At 44.7% G+C, this 23,239-nt stretch overlaps 1 protein-coding gene across 1 annotated transcript in view; it reads left to right on the forward strand.

Annotated features, from left to right (window-relative positions):
* Positions 1-6,100, forward strand: part of DNAJC21 (DnaJ heat shock protein family (Hsp40) member C21) — a 203,182-nt gene extending 197,082 nt beyond the window's left edge. The window contains exon 12 of the mRNA XM_078674932.1: positions 5,593-6,100. Coding sequence (XP_078531058.1) covers positions 5,593-5,757 — 165 coding nt within the window. The 3' untranslated portion in view covers positions 5,758-6,100. The remainder of the gene's footprint in view (positions 1-5,592) is intronic.
* The last annotated feature ends 17,139 nt before the right edge of the window (positions 6,101-23,239 follow it).

A 23,239-nucleotide genomic window follows, 5' to 3' on the forward strand; every position in this document is an offset into this window, starting at 1 on the left:
TGGAGAGTGCATAGGGAGTGCAGAGTGCATAGGGAATGCAGAGTGGAGAGTGCATAGAGAGTGGAGAGTGCATAGGGAGTGCAGAGTGGAGAGTGCATAGGGAGTGCAGAGTGGAGAGTGCATAGGGAGTGGAGAGTGCATAGGGAGTGCATAGTGGAGAGTGCATAAGGAGTGCAGAGTGGAGAGTGCATAGGGAGTGGAGAGTGCATAGGGAGTGGAGAGTGCATAGGGAGTGGAGAGTGCATAGGGAGTGGAGAGTGCATAGGGAGTGGAGAGTGGAGAGTGCATAGGGAGTGGAGAGTGCATAGGGAGTGGAGAGTGCATAGGGAGTGCAGAGTGGAGAGTGCATAGGGAGTGCAGAGTGCATAGGGAGTGCAGAGTGGAGAGTGCATAGGGAGTGCATAGGGAGTGCAGAGTGGAGAGTGCATAGGGAGTGGAGAGTGCATAGGGAGTGGAGAGTGCATAGGGAGTGGAGAGTGCATAGGGAGTGCAGAGTGGAGCGTGCATAAGGAGTGCAGAGTGCATAGGGAGTGGAGAGTGCATAGGGAGTGCAGAGTGGAGAGTGCATAGGGACTGCAGAGTGGAGAGTGCATAGGGACTGCAGAGTGCATAGGGAGTGGGGAGTGGGGAGTGGAGAGTGCATAGGGAGTGGAGAGTGCATAGGGAGTGGAGAGTGCATAGGGAGTGCAGAGTGGAGAGTGCATAGGGAGTGGAGAGGGCATAGAGAGTGGAGAGGGCATAGGGAGTGGAGAGTGCAGAGTGCATAGGGAGTGCAGAGTGCATAGGGAGTGCAGAGTGCATAGGGAGTGCAGAGTGCATAGGGAGTGCATAGGGAGTGCAGAGTGCATAGGGAGTGCAGAGTGCAGAGTGCATAGGGAGTGCAGAGTGCATAGGGAGTGGAGAGTGCATAGGGAGTGGAGAGTGCATAGGGAGTGGAGAGTGCATAGGGAGTGGAGAGTGCATAGGGAGTGGAGAGTGCATAGGGAGTGGAGAGTGCATAGGGAGTGCAGAGTGCAGAGTGGATAGGGAGTGGAGAGTGCATAGGGAGTGCAGAGTGCAGAGTGGATAGGGAGTGCAGAGTGGATAGGGAGTGCAGAGTGGATAGGGAGTGCAGAGTGGATAGGGAGTGCAGAGTGGATAGGGAGTGCAGAGTGGATAGGGAGTGCAGAGTGGATAGGGAGTGCAGAGTGGATAGGGCATAGTGAGTGGAGAGTGGAGAGTGCATAGTGAGTGGAGAGTGCATAGGGAGTGCAGAGTGGAGAGTGCATAGGGAGTGCAGAGTGGAGAGTGCATAGGGAGTGCAGAGTGGAGAGTGCATAGGGAGTGCAGAGTGGAGAGTGCATAGGGAGTGCAGAGTGGAGAGTGCATAGGGAGTGCAGAGTGGAGAGTGCATAGGGAGTGCAGAGTGGATAGGGAGTGCAGAGTGGATAGGGAGTGCAGAGTGCATAGGGAGTGCAGAGTGCATAGGGAGTGCAGAGTGGAGAGTGCATAGGGAGTGGAGAGTGGAGAGTGCATAGGGAGTGGAGAGTGGAGAGTGCATAGGGAGTGGAGAGTGCAGAGTGCATAGGGAGTGGAGAGTGCAGAGTGCATAGGGAGTGGAGAGTGCAGAGTGCATAGGGAGTGGAGAGTGCATAGGGAGTGGAGAGTGCATAGGGAGTGGAGAGTGCATAGGGAGTGGAGAGTGCATAGGGAGTGGAGAGTGCATAGGGAGTGGAGAGTGCATAGGGAGTGGAGAGTGCATAGGGAGTGCAGAGTGCATAGGGAGTGCAGAGTGCATAGGGAGTGCAGAGTGGAGAGTGCATAGGGAGTGCAGAGTGGAGAGTGCATAGGGAGTGCAGAGTGCATAGTGCGTGGAGAGTGCATAGTGCGTGGAGAGTGCATAGGGAGTGGAGAGTGCATAGGGAGTGGAGAGTGCATAGGGAGTGGAGAGTGCATAGGGAGTGGAGAGTGCAGAGTGCATAGGGAGTGGAGAGTGCATAGTGAGTGGAGAGTGCAGAGTGCATAGGGAGTGGAGAGTGCAGAGTGGAGAGTGCATAGGGAGTGCAGAGTGGAGAGTGCATAGGGAGTGCAGAGTGGAGAGTGCATAGGGAGTGCAGAGTGGAGAGTGCATAGGGAGTGCAGAGTGGAGAGTGCATAGGGAGTGCAGAGTGGATAGGGAGTGGAGAGTGGATAGGGAGTGGAGAGTGGATAGGGAGTGGAGAGTGGATAGGGAGTGGAGAGTGGATAGGGAGTGGAGAGTGGATAGGGAGTGGAGAGTGCCTAGGGAGTGGAGAGTGGATAGGGAGTGGAGAGTGCATAGAGAGTGGAGAGTGCATAGGGAGTGCAGAGTGGATAGAGAGTGGAGAGTGCATCCCCTCTACTGCTCTTCTATGGACACTTGTACTTCTTCTACTTCTCCACCAGCACAGTGTGTGTTTCCACTCGCCCGTGGCACTGGAGACTGAAGCACATCCTTCTTAGGGTGACAACCGTCTAGCTGGTCATTATGGACACTCTTTCCAGTTCTGTACTTTTATGTGATCACACTATGCATTATGGGGGGTGTAGTGTTGTTTTGATTCCATTAGAACACAGCTGAAAACAATGATTTGTAGATAAAAACTCTAGTCCCACTAAATCTTGGAAGTGCTTATTCACACACACACATGCATGCACGCACATATGCAAACACACTCTCTCTCCCTCAACAGGTGCACTACCTCCTCACAAGCACGGACAGCAAGCGTTGCCTTAATGTGCCACCCCAGCACGGTTAAACCCCCTCAGCTGTCAATTGGCCGTCTGTCACGTGACACCTGCAGACCAGACTCTGAATTTCTTCAGTGAAATCCAGTAGGGTACAATAGGTCTTACATTTGCAAGAGATTAAGCTTGGCAATGTAAATGACAATGCCATTTATTTATCTGTTTTCAAAACCAACACATAAATAAAAATTTTGTCATTTACAATGCCAATAGCTCTAACTTTGGCAAAGGCGAAACCGTTGCATTGTAAATGCTTGTTGTTACTTTCCTTCTCTTTCCATCTTTCTTTCCTTTCTTCCATCTTTCGTTCTTCCATCTTTCGTTCTTTCCTTCCAGCTTTCGTTATTTCCTTCCATCCTTGTTTCTTTTCTTTTCTTCATTCCATCTTTCTTTTCTTACCATCTTTCTTGTTTCGTTTCCATCTTTCTTTCCTTTACTTGTTTCTTTTTTATTTCACTTTTTCCTTCTTTCTTTCTCTATCCGTCATCCATCTTTCGTTCTACCTTTCTGTCCGTTCTTTTTTCTTTCTTCTGTTATTTTTGTCTTTCTTTCCTTCCCTCTTTCCTTCATTTTATCCCTTTTTCTATTCTTTCTATTTTCTTTCCTTGCTTTCTTTTCTTTCTTTTCCTTGCTTTCTTTTTCCTTTCATTCTTCGCTTACTTTTTCTGCCTTCCTTGCTTTCTTTCCGTCTTTCTTGCTTTCTTTCAGACCTTCATGCTTTCTTAACTTTTCTATTTATCTTTTATTGCTAATTTTATTCCCTTTTCTTACTTTCCTGTTTTGTGACTTTTCTTTCCTTTCCTTTTTTTTCTTTCTGTCATTTTTAGTCTTTCTTTCTGTCTTGTCTTTCTTTCCTTCTTTAACCTTCTTTCCTGCTTTATTTCCTGCTTTCTTTTCTTCCCTTCCTTCCTTTTTTCTTTCCTTCTTTCATTCAGTGTTAACCAGGACCTTTTGATTTTAATAGAATTGTGTGTAGGGCATCGTTGCGTATAGGGGTTTTCAGCCACATTTCATCTATTTGTCTGTGGTTGTGTCATTCACAGTTTTTCCATCCCAATCGAGCATACACTAAGGGGCAGTGGCTGTTTTAGTCACTGGCTGACATCTATGAGTTAAGGCATGCTTCCCTTTAAAAAGGAGTGCATCCACCCAATGTAATTCCTTTCCGTGCCAAGGAGAACTATGGTAATGCCCTGCAGCTTACCAAACACACTTTTGCAAAATCCATGACAAAACAAAATAAGATTTGCTAAAAGGCTGGTAAACAATGCCAGATTTATTGGCTTTACCAATGCTTGTGCATTTTCTGACAACAGCCTGGCGCCCTTGAAAATGAAAAAAAATGGCAGGTGATCTGTCATGGCTTCCATGGTATTGAGGTGGAGCCGCCAGGACACGATCGCCGCACTTCTGAACAATTTACGGACACAATACCCGTGTTCCGCCTTGCTACTGTGCTGCACTATTTGAACCCTATTACCATTATTAGGACCCACGCTTTTAATTTATATTGACTCTTTGGTGTGATCGTACTGGCGTTATGGACCATTTAAGTACTAGTTAGATTACCATAGCTTCTACCTCACTAGACAAGTGAGCATCCTCGACTTGGATGTGCTTCTTCTCTGCGCTCATGTTCCCTGCCACCATCGGCCTGATCCAGCATACGGTACTCATTTTATGAGCTACTCCTCTGATGTACTTAGACCCCATTGGGTTGGAAGTATCACCGGCTGTGGGATTACACAGAGCTGGAACGCGCCACACAGCCCTGAAGATTCAGAGATAACTTTATCTCTGATGAAACACGTGTCGGCTGGCTGCGTTGTGTAGAACCACCAATTAAAAGAAAATACAAGACACCATCGTTGGATGGAAACCATTTTGTTGTTCTTTCACTAATTGCATTGTCTAATCTCAATCTGTATGTGTGCTCGGGATAGTCTTCATATGATCTGTCATGCCTTCCATGGTATGGTTGGATATCCAACCTTGTCAGTAAAAGCAGTTTAGGCAAAAAAAGACACCCGGGTCCCAGCGAAATTTGGCTTATGGCTGTTCTGTGTCAACAAAACTAAAAATCTGGCTCTACATGGCTTGCAGTGCTTTTACTAGGATTTCTAGTCTACTTTTGATGCTTTAAGAGCAACAGTCAATGGAAGAGTAGCATAGGACCCAGGTTGTGTAAATAAGTTGCGATTATTTATTGCTTCCAAGGCCAAAAATCTAAAGAGGAGTGACTTGATGCATTCTACTTATTTTACCAAGACAATACTAGTTAAGCAGCTGATTCTGAAGTGGGTCAATTTGTGGTACACAATGTATTTAGGCATTCCTGCTTTGCATCGCTCTCACCTGATCTGAATGACACTTGCAGAGTGCAAGCATCTACAGTTGAAATTCTGTGCTGCGGACAAATCAGTTACATGTCTGGAGCATTAGTTTTCCAGTTTGGTTTCCTTCATAGCTTGATGTGGAACCTAAACACACTCTCCCAGAGGAAATTGCTTGGTATAATTGCTAGATCCTTGGGTGCAGCACTTACACAAACCTATCATCATGGCATTGGATTTAAATCACTGTAGGGTTCTACACATAGCAACTATGAGGCAATTTTTCATTTCATCAAAACAAATTTAACAGAAGTGGGCATAGGAACACTAACAATACAACAATAGAGATACCGGCAAGATTGAAAACTAGCGGTACAGGTCAGTAACATATTCTTATCCATCTGAAACATTGTTACGGTCAGATAAATCTGTGCTTTTAGGACATATTTATGCAAACCAGTTGTCTAAAGATTTGTACTTCCTAAGAAGAAATATTTCTTTTTTCTCCCTCTAGGTCCAAGCACCACTACATTGTGTTACTTGCCGTTCTAACTTTTCATCTCGGAATAAACTCTTTGATCATCTGAAGGCTACAGGTCACGCAACAGTACTACAGGCGTCTCCTGAGGTTGAGCCGACAAACGCCAGAATCAAAAAGGAGAAGCGTAGGAATAGATGAAACTTGTAATTCACTGTGTGGGACATTAATTCACAGGTTGAACTTTGTATTTCTCCACGCATAGGAATAAAGACATATCGGAGACAACATTGAACTGAGCTTTTTCGATACAGTGCCATGTCCTCAGAAGACTTGCACTATGGGAAAGTGTGATTCCATTCAAACACGTATGTTTGGGTGGTTTAAACATTCATTAATGTGTTTTCCACATCATGGACTTAAATTAACCGTTCCACCTTAAAATCCCAACATTTTTAATATCGGATTGCTCTGCAATACTGGGTTCGGCTGTCAATTACATTGATACGAAATGTACAAAGCAAATAAATTATTTTAATATACATTTTTGGTGCATCAGTTTATTATGCATATTTTTTGACTCGCTTGTCTTGTCTGAAATGTGTTCCTGCAGATACCTGCAATTTAAAGACAAAGTTAGTGCTATCCAATAAGGGAGGACGCCAGACAACCCCTTGCAAGACTGATTCTACTCTATAAATGCCGCATTTACAATTCATATATACAGATTACAATATACACATGCCGCATCAATATCGAACAAGAAATATGAATCCATGGACAGTGAAGGCCAGTTGCGACACTGTCACTGTCAGCAAGAAAAAGCGTATCCAGTGGGAGCACAGGAGTGCTAGCAACCGAAAGGAACCGGCCATTGATGAAATTGAGAGAGCAGGGAGGATTCCTAGTCATTACCTGAAGATACTATATAGTGACGGAGATCACAGGAGAAACAAAACAAGAACATAGGGAAATCATTCTGAGAGTCAAGGAAGAGGAATTAGGACGACGCCATTCGAAATTTAAAAGTTGTGGCATGGTTAGGAACATTTACAACAAGCCAATTCAATAACACCATCAAAATCCAAGGATGAGTGACTATTCCATGATGGTACAGCAGATGAAGAGAAAAGTGATCCGTGGAGTGGTTGAAAAAGACTAATGCATGGACAGAATGTTAGTGTTGGTAACTAAGTTCTTGCTCCCCCTTCCTTCTGTTGCAGAGGCAAGTTGCTACATTTAGAGATTAGGAGGGGAAAGGAGCTGGGGCCGCATTACACCAAGTGGCTTGGGAACATAACCGGCATATGCGCCCATTTTTGATGCCCCAGCGCACATCAGTATTATACACAGGAATGCTGATGCCTGTGAAGCCCCTTCTGTAATAAAGATTGTGATGTTGCACTCATAGTGTTAACAAGCTCATAAGGGGGTGCTTCCTCATTTGCATTGGGGTGTAGTCCCATTCAGATGACTAAATACTTTGCGCCAGTGCCATATTAAAGACATAGGCACAGAGGTAAAGAAGCTGTCAGGAGACGCACTGACTGCATCACAGAGAAATGACCTCTTAAGGAAGTGCCGATTAAAAGTGGGGAAAGGTGTCGAGGTCCACCCCCATGCATTCCCTTGTAGGCAGGTGCAGTCACTCACTGCAAGGGGATCTCTGCCATTTTATAATAGCAGACCATGTTGCTGCCTGTGAAAAATTGACTGACTACTTCCAGCAATTGGTCCACCTTTCACTAATGTGCAGATCTCAGGCCAATGTGAGCTCATGATTGCCGTGGGGTCAACACATCTGTAATAGGGCATGCTGACTGTTAACATTTTACCTCAACTCAGGCCAGGGCAGTGTGCTGTTTTCAAAATATGTCCCTGGGTGTTGTGTGGATAGAGTAAAAGTGGAAGAGAAAGGGGTTGTGACTAGTGGCGTATTCTCTCTATATTTCTAGCAGCATGACTTTAAATAAGAAGTGGGTTTTTGTTTAGTTCACTTCTAGCCAACACAAGAATTTAAAAGGTTTTATTTACTTGCAGAAAGTGTGCACTTGTTTCAATCAACGAAAATATGCCTCCCTGCTATTATGGGCTCAGCACTTTAACTCCTTTGTCCTTGCTCCATCAGGGTAAAGCAGTTTGACATTATCATTACCTACCCACACAGTTATTTACTCAGATGTTATAAATTAGATTCTTAAACTATGAGAGAGAGCAACCAGCCTTGATGTGAGCTGTCTTTGAGCTTCTACAAGGTAGATTCTGAAACCTAAAAAGGAATGTGCTTTCTGTGTGGTATCTAGTTCATTATTAGTACCTTGGCTCAAGCAACAACATTTCCTTTAAAGAATGCATGTGGTACAGGTTCAACAGCTAACCAAAACGACAGTAGAGTTGGGTATAAACATATCCAAAGCAAAGGAAAAAGTCAACACATAAATGATACAAACTGAAAGTAGTACAATGCAGGGCTTGTAAACGTAAATTGACATACTTTTGGTAAAAACTCATTGGAGGGCAGCAGTACTTTCATTTTTGTCCCTGAACAGAAGCAATACCCCCCAAAGAGGGTAGTAAGTAAAAGCTTTTTGATATAAAGCACTTAAATTAAAATTGTGTTCATATCCTGAAGAACAGTTCCTCATATACCAGCCAGTGGTTCAAGGTTCAGAAGAACTCTTCACACCTCATAGTCGGGTCCACAACATAACTTTTGTTCCCCAACTGTTGGATTTCTCTGCTGCTGTGCCACTACTCATTGTCCACACCACCTTTTGTACTGTGCAAGCAGTGGGAGAAGATTGACAGGATTAGGCCAATTACATCTCCAGTTCTAACTATTCCACTAGTTTTTTTTTTTACACGCAGCCCATAGTTGGATCTGCTGTAGGACCACCTTTATTCTTCAAACACAAGGGAGAAGTTCCACAGAACCAAGCAGGCTCTACTGGTATCCCATTGACCCATGTACCATTGGGGGTCAATGAGATATACCACCAGCACCCAGTGCAGCTTTTTGGTCACCCTTTGATTCAAGACGGACTGGAGGCAACATCTCTACAGTCCTTTGTTAGGAATGTGAGTTTAAAAAAAAAAAAAAATTACATACACAAAGGAAGACTTCTTGCCCTCCTCTGTCCCCGTTAGCTCAACACTGGGAGTGGGTCAGACAAGGCATTTTAAAGTGTAAAACCAGTCATTATTTGGTGATTACCTCTAAGCGAATGGTACTGAAATTCCACAACTTTGTACCATGTTTTGCAGCAGTGAGCCCAATTCTGGTTCTAGGGATATTTTCTCAGGCAAACTCTTACCCATAAAGGACCACAGATTCCTAAAATATTTTTTTTTTCATAAGGTGGTCTCTCCATCTCAGGGTTGCCTAGTTACTCCTATTAAGCATCCAAGGGAATCTTCCCTTTCAAACCCCAATTTGCATCGGCCCCTATGTGGCATTTGGCTCTTATATTCTTGGGCTTGATTACGTGTTCAGAGAAAGAGTATGCTAGAAGGGTTATTCATGAGCTGATTTGGGCTTTGTGTTAACGTTAATGGCCATCTGCACATGTGAATATTATGTTTGAATTCCAAGAAATGTGCCAGGAATGTGATTTCCCTTTTGTTCAGAATGACAGCTGATCTTTAATGTTTTAAAAGGGGTTATAGCACCGTAGTGAGTTGGATTCTGGCCAGCCTAATAGTGTTTAATCATTCAAGAGACCTTTTCAAAAGTTACCAAATATGAATTTTGTATCCAGTTACTTTAGAAAGGGTTTCTGTAACATTGCTGAACAAACCTTGCACGTTATAATGTAGGTGTCACCCATTATCTGCACTTTGCACAGTAATGCAAAACTTTTCCAGCTATACAGTGACAAGCATGACAGCTCTCTCCTACAGTTGAAGCCGTGAACAGAGCATAACACAACACAACACTGTGCAACTATGTTGTCTCATTCCAAAACATAATTCATCCTAATAGCTGTTCAGTTCTTTAAGAATCCTTCCAGCCACAAACAAATCAGCATTGTATTCACATCAATGAAACTTCAAATCCGTCCAATTCCTACATAATCAACAAAAACAGTAACCTAAAAAGCCCCACTTTAGATATGATTGAACAAAGCTTCAACCAATTCTCCAGTATTGGATCTTTCAGAGGTTCACATGCTTGAATCATTTCCCGTTGTCTAAGAGGGAATTCCACGTTACCATAGTAAAACAGTATGTATCAGTATCATAGGCTATAATGGCAATGCAAAGTCAGTTGAATAGCTTATCTGTCATTTTGAAAAAAGGACCAATTTTTAAATATAACCATAACACTCCCAACAGACACTGAATCCTTCAGATTTTCTACTGCACGTCGTGGAAGGGAATCTCCCTGAACTCTGCTCAGTTTTTCCTTTTCATTGGAATATTTATCTACAACTGCTCAGTTTTTCCTTTACATTGAAAGATTTTTCTACAACTACGATATCTGAGACTTCTAAGAAGAGCCTCTTTAGATCCTGCAAGACCTGAGGGAAGAAAAGGCTACACACGGACTGTTTTTACTGCCTCTATCCTCAACACCAGGTAAATGAGTGCAAAATATGTTGCACTTTCTCTTCCAAAACCTTAAAGGATAGGGAGGGAAGGCTACTTTTGTGGCTACAGAAGTCTAAATCTCAGAAATCCACCACGTCTGAGGAGGACAGTGATACATCTGCGAGAACCTACGAAAGTTCTTCAGATCAAGGGGCTTCTGAGGAGAATAGAAAGGCCTTAAAACGCATCATAAAGACCTGAGAAAGGAGAAGCTAAAACTCAACAGAGGCAGCCTCCTCACAACCTTCTGCTCCATCTATGAAGAGACAGGAACATAAGCGTTCTACTTCATCTAAACTGTCGACATCAAGAAATCCTCTAAAAAGCCTGTCGATGACAACATCACCATTGACGACGACAGCCATCAAGACAGTCAATGGCGGGATTACTCCTGACGGCAGCACAGTCGACGGCAGCAACATCGACGAAGACACCATCAACAGAGACACCGTCGACAATGGCATCAATGACGAAGTTCCTACCGTAGACGCGTAAGTTTACATTCACATCGTCGATGACATCGTTGACTGGAGGGTTGACAATGATAACAAGCATTAGAAATGCAATCGGGCTCGGATTTATTTGAGTTTGAGCTAATGGCATTGTAAATGCCAATGTATTGTTGCTATGTGTTATGGAGTGTGTTCATGTGGTGTGTACTGCCAGTGATCTCCTTGTGAGTGTGAGAATATTGCACCGTTACTGCCTGTGATGTCCTTCTTGTGAGTGTGAGAAGCTTGCACCTCTGCTGCCTGTCGTCTCCTTGTGAGTGTAAGAAGATTGCACTGCTGCTGCCTGTGATGTCGTTCTTGTGAGTGGGAGAAGATTGCACCTCAGCTGCCTGTGGTCTCCTTGTGAGTGTAAGAAGCTTGCACAGCTGCTGCCTGTGATGTCCTACTCACTACTCTACTCTACTCACTACTCTAATCACTACTCTGCACTCACTACTCTACTCACTACTCTAATCACTACTCTGCACTCACTACTCTACTCACTACTCTACTCACTACTCTACACTCACTACTCTGCACTCACTACTCACTACTCTACTCACTACTCTGCACTCACTACTCTACTCACTACTCACTACTCTACTCACTACTCTACTCACTACTCACTACTCTACTCACTACTCACTACTCGGCACTCACTATTCACTACTCTGCACTCACTATGCACTCACTACTCTACTCACTACTCTCCACTCACTACTCTACTCACTACTCACTACTCTACTTTCTACTCACTACTCTACTCACTACTCTACTCACTACTCTACTCACTACTCACTACTCTACTCACTACTCACTTCTCTACTCTGCACTCACTACTTTACTCACTACTCTACTCTACTCACCTCACTACTCTACTCACTACTCACTACTCTGCACTCACTACTCACTACTCTGCACTCACTACTCACTACTCTGCACTCACTACTCCGCACTCACTACTCCGCACTCACTACTCCGCACTCACTACTCCGCACTCACTACTCTGCACTCACTACTCTCTACTCTGCACTCACTACTCACTACTCTGCACTCACTACTCACTACTCTGCTTGTCAAGGTAGTCTAGAGATGAACCCTGTATACAATTGTCAATGATTCTTAGCAGGTCCTGTTTCTAGCCGAGAGCCACCAAGCTTCATGGGCAAAGGAGTGGTGGTTATGTGACTTGGCAGGTTAAATAGGTTCTGCTGGCAAAGCTGAGATCTGTGTCCAGTGGGCTGAAGGATTATGGAAGGATACCCACGGCCAAATTGCAGAAATCCTATATTTTAAAAAGCGTGAGTTAATGAATAGGTTCATTGGCATGTGAAATTGGAGACAAGTTAGTACCTGCTAGTGGGCTGCTTGACTAGAAATAAAGCGAACAATGTGAGAGAGTGAAGTTTCAGTTAAGTGAAGGGCCTGGAAGCCGGGGTGGAAGGGCTTGGGAAAGTTGCTATAAGAATAGCATATCCTAAGTCAGTTGAAAACTAGGTGAATAATAATACCATGGGCTCATATTAGAGGGAGCCATAGATAGCAGCGCCTGTCTCCCGCTTTTCCTTTTTTACCCTGGCACTTCTCCTGCTGCTCCTGGTCTAGGTTCATAAAGGGTGTGACAGGAACAGAAAGTAAACAGAACGCATTCTTACTTTTGATATATCCACTCCTAGCTTTTCTCATACCCCCCAGGGGCTAATAGAAGGCTATTGAGGGGATAAATGTGAGAAAAGGGATTACATCTATTATGGTATTAGGAGTCAAGGGGTGTATATTGTCACTTATGCAAACCCTCATATTTTGGGTAATCCATGTCTATAAAGGGTAGTGTAGTAGCAGAAAAGACAACGTTCTCTTGAAAAGTGTCCTTTTGTGGCAAGTAGATTATGACTGTCATACGTTGGAAATTACTTCTATACATATTCCCTTTTTATTTATGACATTTTAATTGCGCATCCATACAGCTGAGGCATAAGCCCTCTCTTCACAAAAAACTATTTGTGGAGATGCTTAATGCTATGCATTCTCATATATGGCTTGATAGACACATCCTTTATTTTCATAGGTTAAGATGACCCACCCTTATACTACGGAATGCCACTTTATGGCTTAATGTGCATCGAGTCATTCCTTAACGAAGTAATCATTGGCAACATGAATGGAATCTGGTCACCTCCAATGGATAGGTTTGATTAGATGGCTATGCTACAGTGCTTAATTTGAGCCAGTAGTTTCTGGTGTTCGACACTGGCACTTAAGTGTCAGCACCGGTGCTTGTGGCAGTCTGCCACAAGGTGGCACTATCTGGGTAATTTAGAGATGACCGCAACAACAGGTAATTATTAATTCAATATACATTAAAAATGATTATTACCTGCTGCCCGAATCAGTTTTATAGCTTTGGAGGCCTGAAATAGTCAGAATTGTCACACTTGTTGGAGTGTGATAGTTAGTAGTTGTGTTGTTACTATCATTGGCAGCATAGCAGAGGTAATGTGTGGTACAAGATGCAGTGGCCTCCTTACGAGAGCCCTGGCACTTATGTTTTTTACAAATTAAGCACAGCTATGCTCTAATAATAATAATACCCATAATGAAATATGATTTAACTCTTAGAAAAAGGCGTAGTCAAAGCGTTAGAAAGAAACATTCAATTCTAGCATTACTGTAGTGAAAACCATGTCTGAGTGCATCATTCCAGATTGTGTTCTGTATGCAGTAAATTATCATCCCAGTGTAAAGAAGCAGATGAGAAATCTTTAACTAACAAACATTGGATAAGGCACTAGCTTTAGCGTACAATTTAGGTCCTGACTAAAACATTTTAAAAACAGCTACAGCGAAAAAAACAAAACTAATAAAAATACTAGTAAAAGTGAAACAAAAACAAAGAAATTATAGTTTTCTGTGTGCAATAGGTCTATGACATAAAGAATGTAATTTGTAATGACTAGGTACTTTTGAGATGAAATAAAGAAGATAATGTATGATGACTCTACTTTTGAGATGTAAAATAGTCCCTTGTGCATTGAAATGCAAATACTCCATATGAGAGGGAATGATACACCAAACAGTCAATGGCTTGAGGTGAAAGAGAGATACTCCCAAGTGGAGCAAAAGTCCACCCAATGTATATTTTAAAGAATTGGGAACAATGTGTCTTGCAGGCAGCTGTGCTGTCGGGCTAGACATGAACACTCTTTAATGAATTTGAGGTCATGCTTGAGAAATTGTAGATTTCCTGTTTAGCTTCTTCCTATAGCAATAGCTCCAGTAGTAGCGTTTTGCTTGGTATTCAGCTCCTGCATTTTCCTATGGCAGGCCCTTATTGAAGTTTGGTCTAATGTATTGTTGCAGGAATGGTTTATTTTTTAAGTTTGGTCTAAAGTATTGTTGCAGGAACTGTTTCTTTATGCTGTGGCAATAAGCTGTGATTTAAAATCGCACTGGGCCTTGAAGCTTACTTCAGTCCTTGCATTGTTTTGTGCTTTTAAATGGAATAAACAAACGAACAAGGAAGTGCTGAGCTTTCCCGACAGACTATTGACTCTGAAAGGTTATTAATTAGGAAATATTCAGTCAAGCATAAAGCGAACTTTTCTGCAATGAAGTTGAGATGTTTCCTGACAGGCCAGTGAGACTATGGGTGGGAGGCCTGCAGAAGAGTAAGTCACGTCCCCCTAGACCAGCATGCATGGAAAAGGGGAGCTTTCTTGACTGGCTAGTTATGGTGAAAATGTTGAGGCCTGTGTCTGATATGATAGTGACTCGGTCCCAGGCCAACTGCCCTTTTAGAGGCACCGGTGAGCGGAGAAATCCTTCTGTTTTCCTGCAGGTTTGCCAGTCTTTGATAACACTGTTTTTTTTGGGGTTGGAGGAAAAGGAAAAAAATAAGCGCATAGTTTAACAATGCAAGCAGACATACTGTTTTTATTGATTGCCTGGCTCAGACGAAGGCTTGAAACACAATTTGTAACACACCATCAAGACATCTGATATGGAGAAAATCTGAAGTTAGGAATTCCGGCAAGAAATGTCAAATATTTGATCTGTGTTTTCTTCCTGCCTTGGACCTTTGGTTCTCACCGCAAGTGTACGGGTGGTACAGGTTTTAAAACTGATATATGGATGTTGAATTTTTATTGTCACAGTGTTTGTTCGTATTCCTTTCAAACCCTCCGTTTATTTGTTTCTGAACCCTGGCTCTCTCCTATAAGTGTCACCATCCTGGTTGAACATTAAGCACCGTCCTTTTTCGCCCTTGGCTGTCGAGTAAATTCAGACCAGGTGCGCCCCTCATAATGGCGCCCCTTGATGTATGCTGATAATGAGCGGGAAAGCGGAAGCTGTCCGCTTTCAGTCGGCCGGTCGGAGAAATAGCAATTAGAGACATGTTAGCCACCCGGTACCAAAGTCAATCAAAGTCGCTTGGTCACAGAAAGCCTGGGGTCTTTCGGCCGTGCTTCTGCGCTGGTAGGCTCCGTGTTTCTTTTGGATGAAGTAACTAAATGGGATTTTCGCTCCGATTATATCTATAATATTATACATCGAGGGACCATACTGAGCTGTCAAATGGCCCTATTTTATCAGCAGCACTTTTATACGGTCCTGGAGGGGCAATTACTGAGTTGTCGCGGGGCTCCGGTGTACACTTGTGCTCAGCCTCACTTGATGAGCCGAGCAAAGACACCGTCTCCAGCGCGTGCGCGAGATGGCCATGCACTGCAACAATTGCATTATCTCCGCCGTGAACGTGGCACTCTGACAGCTCCTAATTAAAATGAACGGACTGCCGTGCGCGAAAGGTAAATGTTAAACGCGCGCATGATACATGCAATGCAATGGTGAACGCGCTCGCACCATCTGGATTGCATTACACGGGCACTCTGACAGCTCCTAATTAAGATTAATACGTCTGCCGTGCGCGAAACCGCCGAAAATATGCCAAATCGGGCACGCGTAAATTACATATAGCCTATCACGTCAACGCTACTAAATAGACAGCACAGCGAAGATGAATCACTAGGCAGATGCCATAAAAAACTAAGGAATGTGCCAGCTGGACCCCTTTCTGAATTCTTTTTTTTTTTTTGAACGCATAAGAGCTCGGAAGCTCTGCCCCCCACTTCGTGGTGGCGTAGGCCCGAGCCCTAAAAACCACCAAAATAACAAAAACAGTTTTAAAACCTCAATTGACATCCCCCATCAAGGTTTCACCTTTGCCACCAATTCACTTGTTGGAGTAGCGGCAGTGCACAGCCCATCAGTGCTGCAGGTAAAATTCCAGAAGGAAGATGATGATGAAGAAGAGAATTACTATCCTCCATATTGTGCCCCTCTGAAGCAGCATTATGAACATTACCAATACCATCCTCAGCCCAGGTATGATAACGTGCAAATGGCCATATTGCTACTCAGGATCTGTAGGCCATGCTGCAGAATTATAGAAGATTTCCTGACCCTCTATCCGGAGGCATTGGAATCTATTATCGAACAAAGATTTCTTGATGCCACCGCCTAGATTTGCGTTCAAACGTTCAGGCAATTTAAAGGACAGGCCTGTCCATACACGTGACCGAGCTCCCCGGGGAAATGAACCACCTACTACCATCCCGAATGGGCATTATCCCTGCGGGATGTGCTCGGTGTGTTCACTAACTAAGAAATGTAGTAGTGTCACTTTGGCAGCAGGAAGAGAATGGTTTCTGAATCATTTTAGCAACTGCAACACCACGAACGTGGTGTACAGATTGTTATGTAGCTGTGGTCTACAATACATTGGACTCACCACGAGGAAAATAAAAATACGTGTACAGGAACACCTTAGTACAATAAAAGCTGGAAAACTAACCACCAAACTGGTACAGCACTGTCGCCACGAGAAACATAATTTCACATGGACTGTCCTGGAGACAGTGAAGGGCAATCCGAATAACATCGAGGCGGTGCTACTGAGTAAGGAAGCAAGATGGATATTCAGAGAAAGGAGTGACACACAAGGCCTTAACGAGATCATTGAGTGGAACAGAGTTAAATAATAATCATCTACAGTGACCATTCTATTTAGATTTGCCCGAGTAGAGTATCTGATAAGTGGTGGTTACACTGGATAGGTGCCCTTAGTGTACATTTGGAGTAATAGGTTATACCCTGTTTTCCTCTATAATATATATATATATATATATATATATATATATATATATATATATATATATATATATATATATATATATATATATATATATATATATATATATATAGCTATATCCCGTAAAGGTGGGTGGGCCTGGTATCTGGTGGATGGTGGATACAAGCTGCAGGGGATACCACTCAATAAATAAGAGAAATTCCACGCCTCCAGAGTACAATCTTAATGATACCATGGAAATAATTAAGAGAATATCCTTGCGGCCACAGCACAATCTGAATAATACCACTGCCTTGCAATTTGCCTATTTGATAGGGAGCCTTGGTAGATGTTGGCGGCATAACAGTGGCCGTGTGCGTGATAACTGTACTTGACACAAAAATACTAAAAATACTATGTACATAACGATGAACACTTAATCACGCTCGTAGATAAAATTCTGTAATTTTCGGTAAAGGCATACGATGGAGTAATTTAGTTGAGAGCCGTGATGTTAACGAGTTCTGGGTTTTGTACGAGCACAAAATTGGGTAAATATAAAGCCACAACAAACATAGTAATGTATTTAAACATTCACCGTTCAAAGATGGCGCCCGAGAATCCCAGTAATCTGGAAGGTGTCCTTGGACCACGCCTACCGCGATCACGTGATCGGAACATGTAGGGGACCGGGAAAGCAGGAGCGCTTTAAAAGTCGGCTGCAAGGTTGCCGCGGCGTTCCTGGGATGATTTATGGTCCTGTTCCGTTATTTGTACGGTGAGGAGTGGGGGGCAGTCTGATTGTCTGGTCTCCGACGTGGCACTCGATAATGTTTGTAATTGTTTGCCTGGTGTACGAAAAGTTGCCTTACGAGCCTGCGCAGGGTGACGACGACATTTCTAAGTACAGAGATCGGGTCCATGTTGTGGGGTGAATCAGGGCAATTTGGATGGCGCATGGTTCGCTGGCTGCTCGGGATCGGGCTCATTTTGTGCTTTATGCTTACGCAATGCGATTGCTCCCTATGAGCTGTTTTTGCAGAGTGAGGCTGACGCTTTTCTCTGTGAGAGTGTGTGGAGATTGATGGTGACGCTATACAGACGTAGACATCAGGTACACTATGTGGGGCTAATGGGGCCAGTGAATACGCATGGCTATTAACATAGGTAATGAGAGGTCATAAGGAAAGTGAAAGGGGACTTCTCTATTACTGGATAAACATCGTTATCTGCCAGGCCACTTTACCAGCATGAGCTCGATGCTGAACAGGGTTCTGTTTACTTACAGATTGATACTACAATAGACATTAGACCTCCTGGCCAGCTGGTATGAGAGGAGTCGGCTGGTTATGGGTAATGGCACATACAGTTACATTTATTTTACAGCTGTTGAAAATAGATGATGAGTGTGGGGAGTATGGTGACGGGAGTGTTTGTGATGAGTTTTTAATTAGTGCTTCAACTTTTCAGAAAAAAGATGTCCAACACTGGTGCGGTGACCGATTGGTGAAACCCTGATGAAACTGCCATAAAGTCTACTCGGCAGTGAAACATGTCGGTTACAGGTAGTGGTATGCGATATTAAGCTACCAGCCTTTTTACTCCAACAGCTCACACCTGGTCTAGTAATAAAGGTGCACAATTGGTGTGGTTGTTGATTTTAATTACCTCTTTGTTTATCACATCAAGGAATATTTATTTCTTGTCTTGCACCCATTTTGTTTTACTTGTTTTGGACGCTTTTGTTCTTTTCTGAAAAAGGAAGTGCAACCGATGATGAGAAAGGGGCATAGTATTGGTAACATCTGCCAAGTTCCCCGAGGGTTGTTCGCCCGTGAGGTGCCTTCCTTTTCACCACACATTTTTTCAGTTTGGTTTATGGGTTAAATGTGTATGGATGTACTGTTTCAGTGAACAGACACCCCTGAAAGTGTCGAGTTGAACACTGCTTGGTATCTCCCCTTTGCAGTACACGACGAGTGTGTTATGGACAGATAGGCATTAGAGAAAATACACCCGACGTTAAATATAGAGGGGGTGAGTTTGGATTGAAACAGTTGTTCTTCCTACTATCAGTCTCATGCCCGTTTATAGAATATTCATCTATGTCCAGGGTACAGGGATGTTTTGGTATTGACTTCAATTGAGTGGAGGGCTATCCCTTTGGTACCCGTACTTCCCTCTCTGCTCCTTTTTGTATTACCTCTACAGGAGCAGCCAGTAACACCACCCCAGCCTTCCTTTCCTGCCAAGGCATATCCCTCCGCCTATAACGCCCCAAATTACACCTGCCTCCAACATAGGAGCACCACCTAGAGACGATCAAACGTCTTCAGAAGATGAAAGGGAGGAAGGCAAAATCCCTAACCCCCAAAATCCATGGAATGAGTGGGATGGGGTACCTTGTCCCTACTTTGTCACCACTACCACACTCTTCCGACTCTCGCCCTGGGGACATCAGGGCCTTTCATAACCTGATGAACCGGACTGCAACAAAATATCATCTCCCTCCCCCTGTTAAGTAGTCCGACTGTATTCTTTGATTTGAAGGAGCAAGCAAGGATATCTGTTAGGGCCATCTCCATCATGGACTATATGTGGGCGGGATTAAGATAATGAAGAACCCGGCAACAGTAGCAACAATACCATTTCGTCAGACAAGAAGTACAAGGCTTCAGAGGATTCCCCCGCTTGCCTCACGGGTCATCTCAAACCGGACTCTGTGATCTCATAAACGGTATAATGATGTTCCAAAAACCCTTCTCCACTCCACCAGACAGACGGTAGGTACTTGGGAAACATAGGGAAGAGATTCTCTCTCATGTCTGCATTCACAGTTCAGGTGGGCAACTCTCTAGCGATTCTGGGTTGCTATGACTGACAAATGTGGTCTAATGTCAACAGATGAGTCTACTTCGTGCCTGAAGACAAAAAAGGCTGAGCAGAAAAGATGCTCTGGAAGGGTGACCGTACCTTCTAAGAGATTATAGATTGTGCGATGGACCTCTTCTCCCCAGGTTTCCACCAATTAGCCAGAGCAGCAGTCTTGAGACACCAGGGATGGTTAAAGCTACATCCTTTAGGCTGAATGTCCAAAGATCTTGGACATGGCCTACGACAGCGAAACTTTGTTCAGAAAACATTGATGACACATTACTGGCGATAAAGGCTGACACTGACACTGCTAGAGGGAGTTACCAATGATTTCAACAATCCCAAACTAGGCCCGTGCCGGAAGCAACACGCCCCCGCCTGCCCCGCCCTGCAGGTCGTAAACAGTGACCTAGACCAGCTGGAACCAACTCGCTCTCTGCACCCCCCCCCCCCCCGCAGGGTTCAAATGCAGGTTGTAAACAGTGACCTAGACCAGTAACCGGCTACATCCACTCCTTCCCTTGCAAATATTTCCAACTACCTCCCTCAATGGTAAGAGATCAAGTCGGACAAATAAGTATTAGATTTAGTAAACTAGGGACATATCCTGGAGTTTGTGCAGAGATCACCAAACAACCACCCAAAAAGGGTGCACCCACCTAGTCTCAACTTATTGAGAAAAGAAACCCTAATAATGCTGGCCATGTGTGCAATAGAAAAGGTCCCTTGTTCTCGGAAAGGCATAGGATTCGACTCCCATTTTTTCCTTGTATGAAAGAAAACCGGAGAATGAAGACCCGTCCTAGACCTCAGGAAACTAAACAAATTCCTACTCAAAAAATCCTTTAAGTATGATTACTCTCTGACATCCTGCGCCTGTTAAACAACGGAGATTTCATGACCTCTTTAGGTTTGCAAGATGCGTATTTCCATATTCCCATACATCCCAAGCATTGCAAATATATCTGCTTCACCGTAGCCGGGCCCCATTAACAGTTCAGAGTCCCTATATTCGGCCTCAAGTCAGCTCCTGGGATATTCACCAAATGTCTCGCCCCTGTAGCAGCCTCATTCAGAAACCAAGGTTATCAGGTATTCCCCCTACCTAGATGACTGGCTGCTAAACACCTCAACACCACAGAAAGCTGCCGAAGCTCCCCAGGCTTGCCTCTCACTGTTTCACAGACTGGGCCTTATGTTTGAACTATCCAAAATCCTCGACTATCCCAAGAAGAACCATAATGTTTTTGAGAGCCAACCTGGATACTATAAAAACCAAAGCCTATCTATCGCAAGACAGGCAGCGAAGTTTGAGAAATTTAGCTCTAAAGATTTGCAAAAGAAAGTCCATTTCAGGGCGGCTGTACAAGTTGCTACTAGGCAGGATCTTTTCCGCAAAAAACCTGGTCCCTCTAGCACGGCTTAAGATGAGGCCACTGCAAGAGGTGCACCAAATGCAATGGATCTAATCAGCAGGTGTTAGACTTGGCATCCTTTGGCGTGTTTCCCCTGAGTTTATGCTTTCTGCTCTCCCGGTTTTGACTGTTATTGCTGGCGTAGTGTTTCTGCACACTTTTCTCACTACTGATCAGTGGTAAAGTGCAAGTGCTCTTGTGGTAAATTGTGTTATGGATTGGTGTTTCCAGGATTGGGTATTTGATTTACTTGTTAGTCCCTGGTAAAGTGCACTGAGTGTGCCAGTGCCTGTAAATCAAATGCTACTAGTGCGCCTGCAGTACTGATTGTGCCACCCATGTGAGTAGACCTAAAAAGGTAACACAGACCTGCCATTGCAGAGTCTGCGTGCAGTTTGTAACTGCCATGTCAACTTGGCGAGTGCACCCACTTGCCAGGTCCTAAACCTGCCCTTGTCTACATGTCAGTCACCCCTAAGGTAGGCCCAAGGTACCTCTGTGGGCAGGGTGCAGTGTATGTGAAAGGTAGGACATGCCCTGGTGTTTGTGGCATGTCCTGATCGTGAATTACAGCCCATTTCGTTTTTCACTATTGCAAGGCTACCTGTTCCCCATAGGACTGAATGGGAAGTTTGTTTATAACATCTTATAAACATAACTGGCCCTGGGAACTAGATGGGAAAACAGTTTAGTATGCCTGAACTCAGAATCCAATGATACATCTTTTAGTGAAGGGGATTTTAACATTCTGTGTTTGAAAATACCACTTTTAGAAAGTAGGTATTTTCTTGTGCAGTCATCCTGTGTGACTCTGCTGAAATGTGGATTGCCTGTCTGGGTTTTGGATGACAGAAGGCTGGAAAGCAGGAGTGGCCCCCACATAGTCTAGGTAGGGTCAGGAAATGGCTGAATAGACCTGGGAAGCAAAGGGGGAGGGGGAGGATTTCCTTGCACCTCAAAGGGCCTGGTCTGCCTCTGACAATGCCGTCTCCGCCTCCTGCCAGGAAATCACACCAGAGAAGGCAGCATTGGTTCTGGCTGGGCACAGACACTCTCTGCCTAAGAGATCAAAGGATTTTGGGATATAAATATTGGGGCCCAGGGCCCTAAACTTTAGAACTCTTTTGGATCAAGAAGACTGCCAAGAAGAAGAGCTGGAGAAGCTGTGAGAGGGACTACCACTTTGCTGTGTGCTTTGCTGTGTTGGCCTGCAGTGGCTGCTTCTGTCTTGGACAGTGAAAGGACTGGACTTAACTTTCTGCAATCTACTTTTGTGAGTTTCTCCAAGGGCTTGAGGTAGAGCTTGCACCCTGCTCAAGAAGTCTCAGGAACAGCAAAGACTTCACGCTTTCCTGCCCTCAGCACTGGGGACTGTGTGTTTTGTGCTGCTACAGAAGAAAAGCAACGCGATGACGTTGACAACGCCGCTGCCGACTGTGTCCTGAAGGCACCGGAGAGGGCATTGTGGCAACTCCGCACCACGACCCTGGTCTCACCGTCGCCGCCTGCTGATGCCGCACCCGAGCTGCAGCTCACACCACGACCTGTACTCTCCGCACTCTGCACTGCTTCGCTTCATGATGACGTCTTGGCACCGCTGCATGCGACCCTGGTCTCACTGCCGCCGCCGCCACTGCGCCGTTGCTCGCACCGCGACCTGTGGGCACCACACTCCGCACCGCCTTGCTTCACGGCGACGCCCAGGTATCCCTGACGACTCTGCTTCACGTCAAAATCGACACCTCTGCTAGCACCGTTGTTTGAGGGCACCTCTCGTACAGTTACACCATGCATCACCCTCATCCCACACCGCAGCCTTGACCTACCAACACCACCGCCATCGACTCCAGTTCGTCAGCCGACGACAACGCTTCAGCAATGACAATGCTGGTGCTTGCACCATGACCTGCCAGCACCATGACGAGCACCGCCTTCATCCCGCACCGCGACCCTGGTCTCACCTACCGCGCCATCTGACGCCGACACTGAGCCGCTGCTCACATTGCGATCTAAGGGCAACGCACGCCGCATCGCTGCACTTCGCACCTCAGCACACAACGCCTGCCGACGCCAGCGTTCCTGACTCCATCAGAGAGGAGATCGACCTGCAATGCGTGCGACTTCGAGGGACCCGACAACTCCTGCACGGACCACTGGAACTGACGCCTGTGGACGTCATGTTT

This window comes from Lissotriton helveticus, chromosome 2_1 (assembly GCF_964261635.1).
Source record: "Lissotriton helveticus chromosome 2_1, aLisHel1.1, whole genome shotgun sequence".
NCBI classification, from domain to species: Eukaryota; Metazoa; Chordata; class Amphibia; order Caudata; family Salamandridae; genus Lissotriton; species Lissotriton helveticus.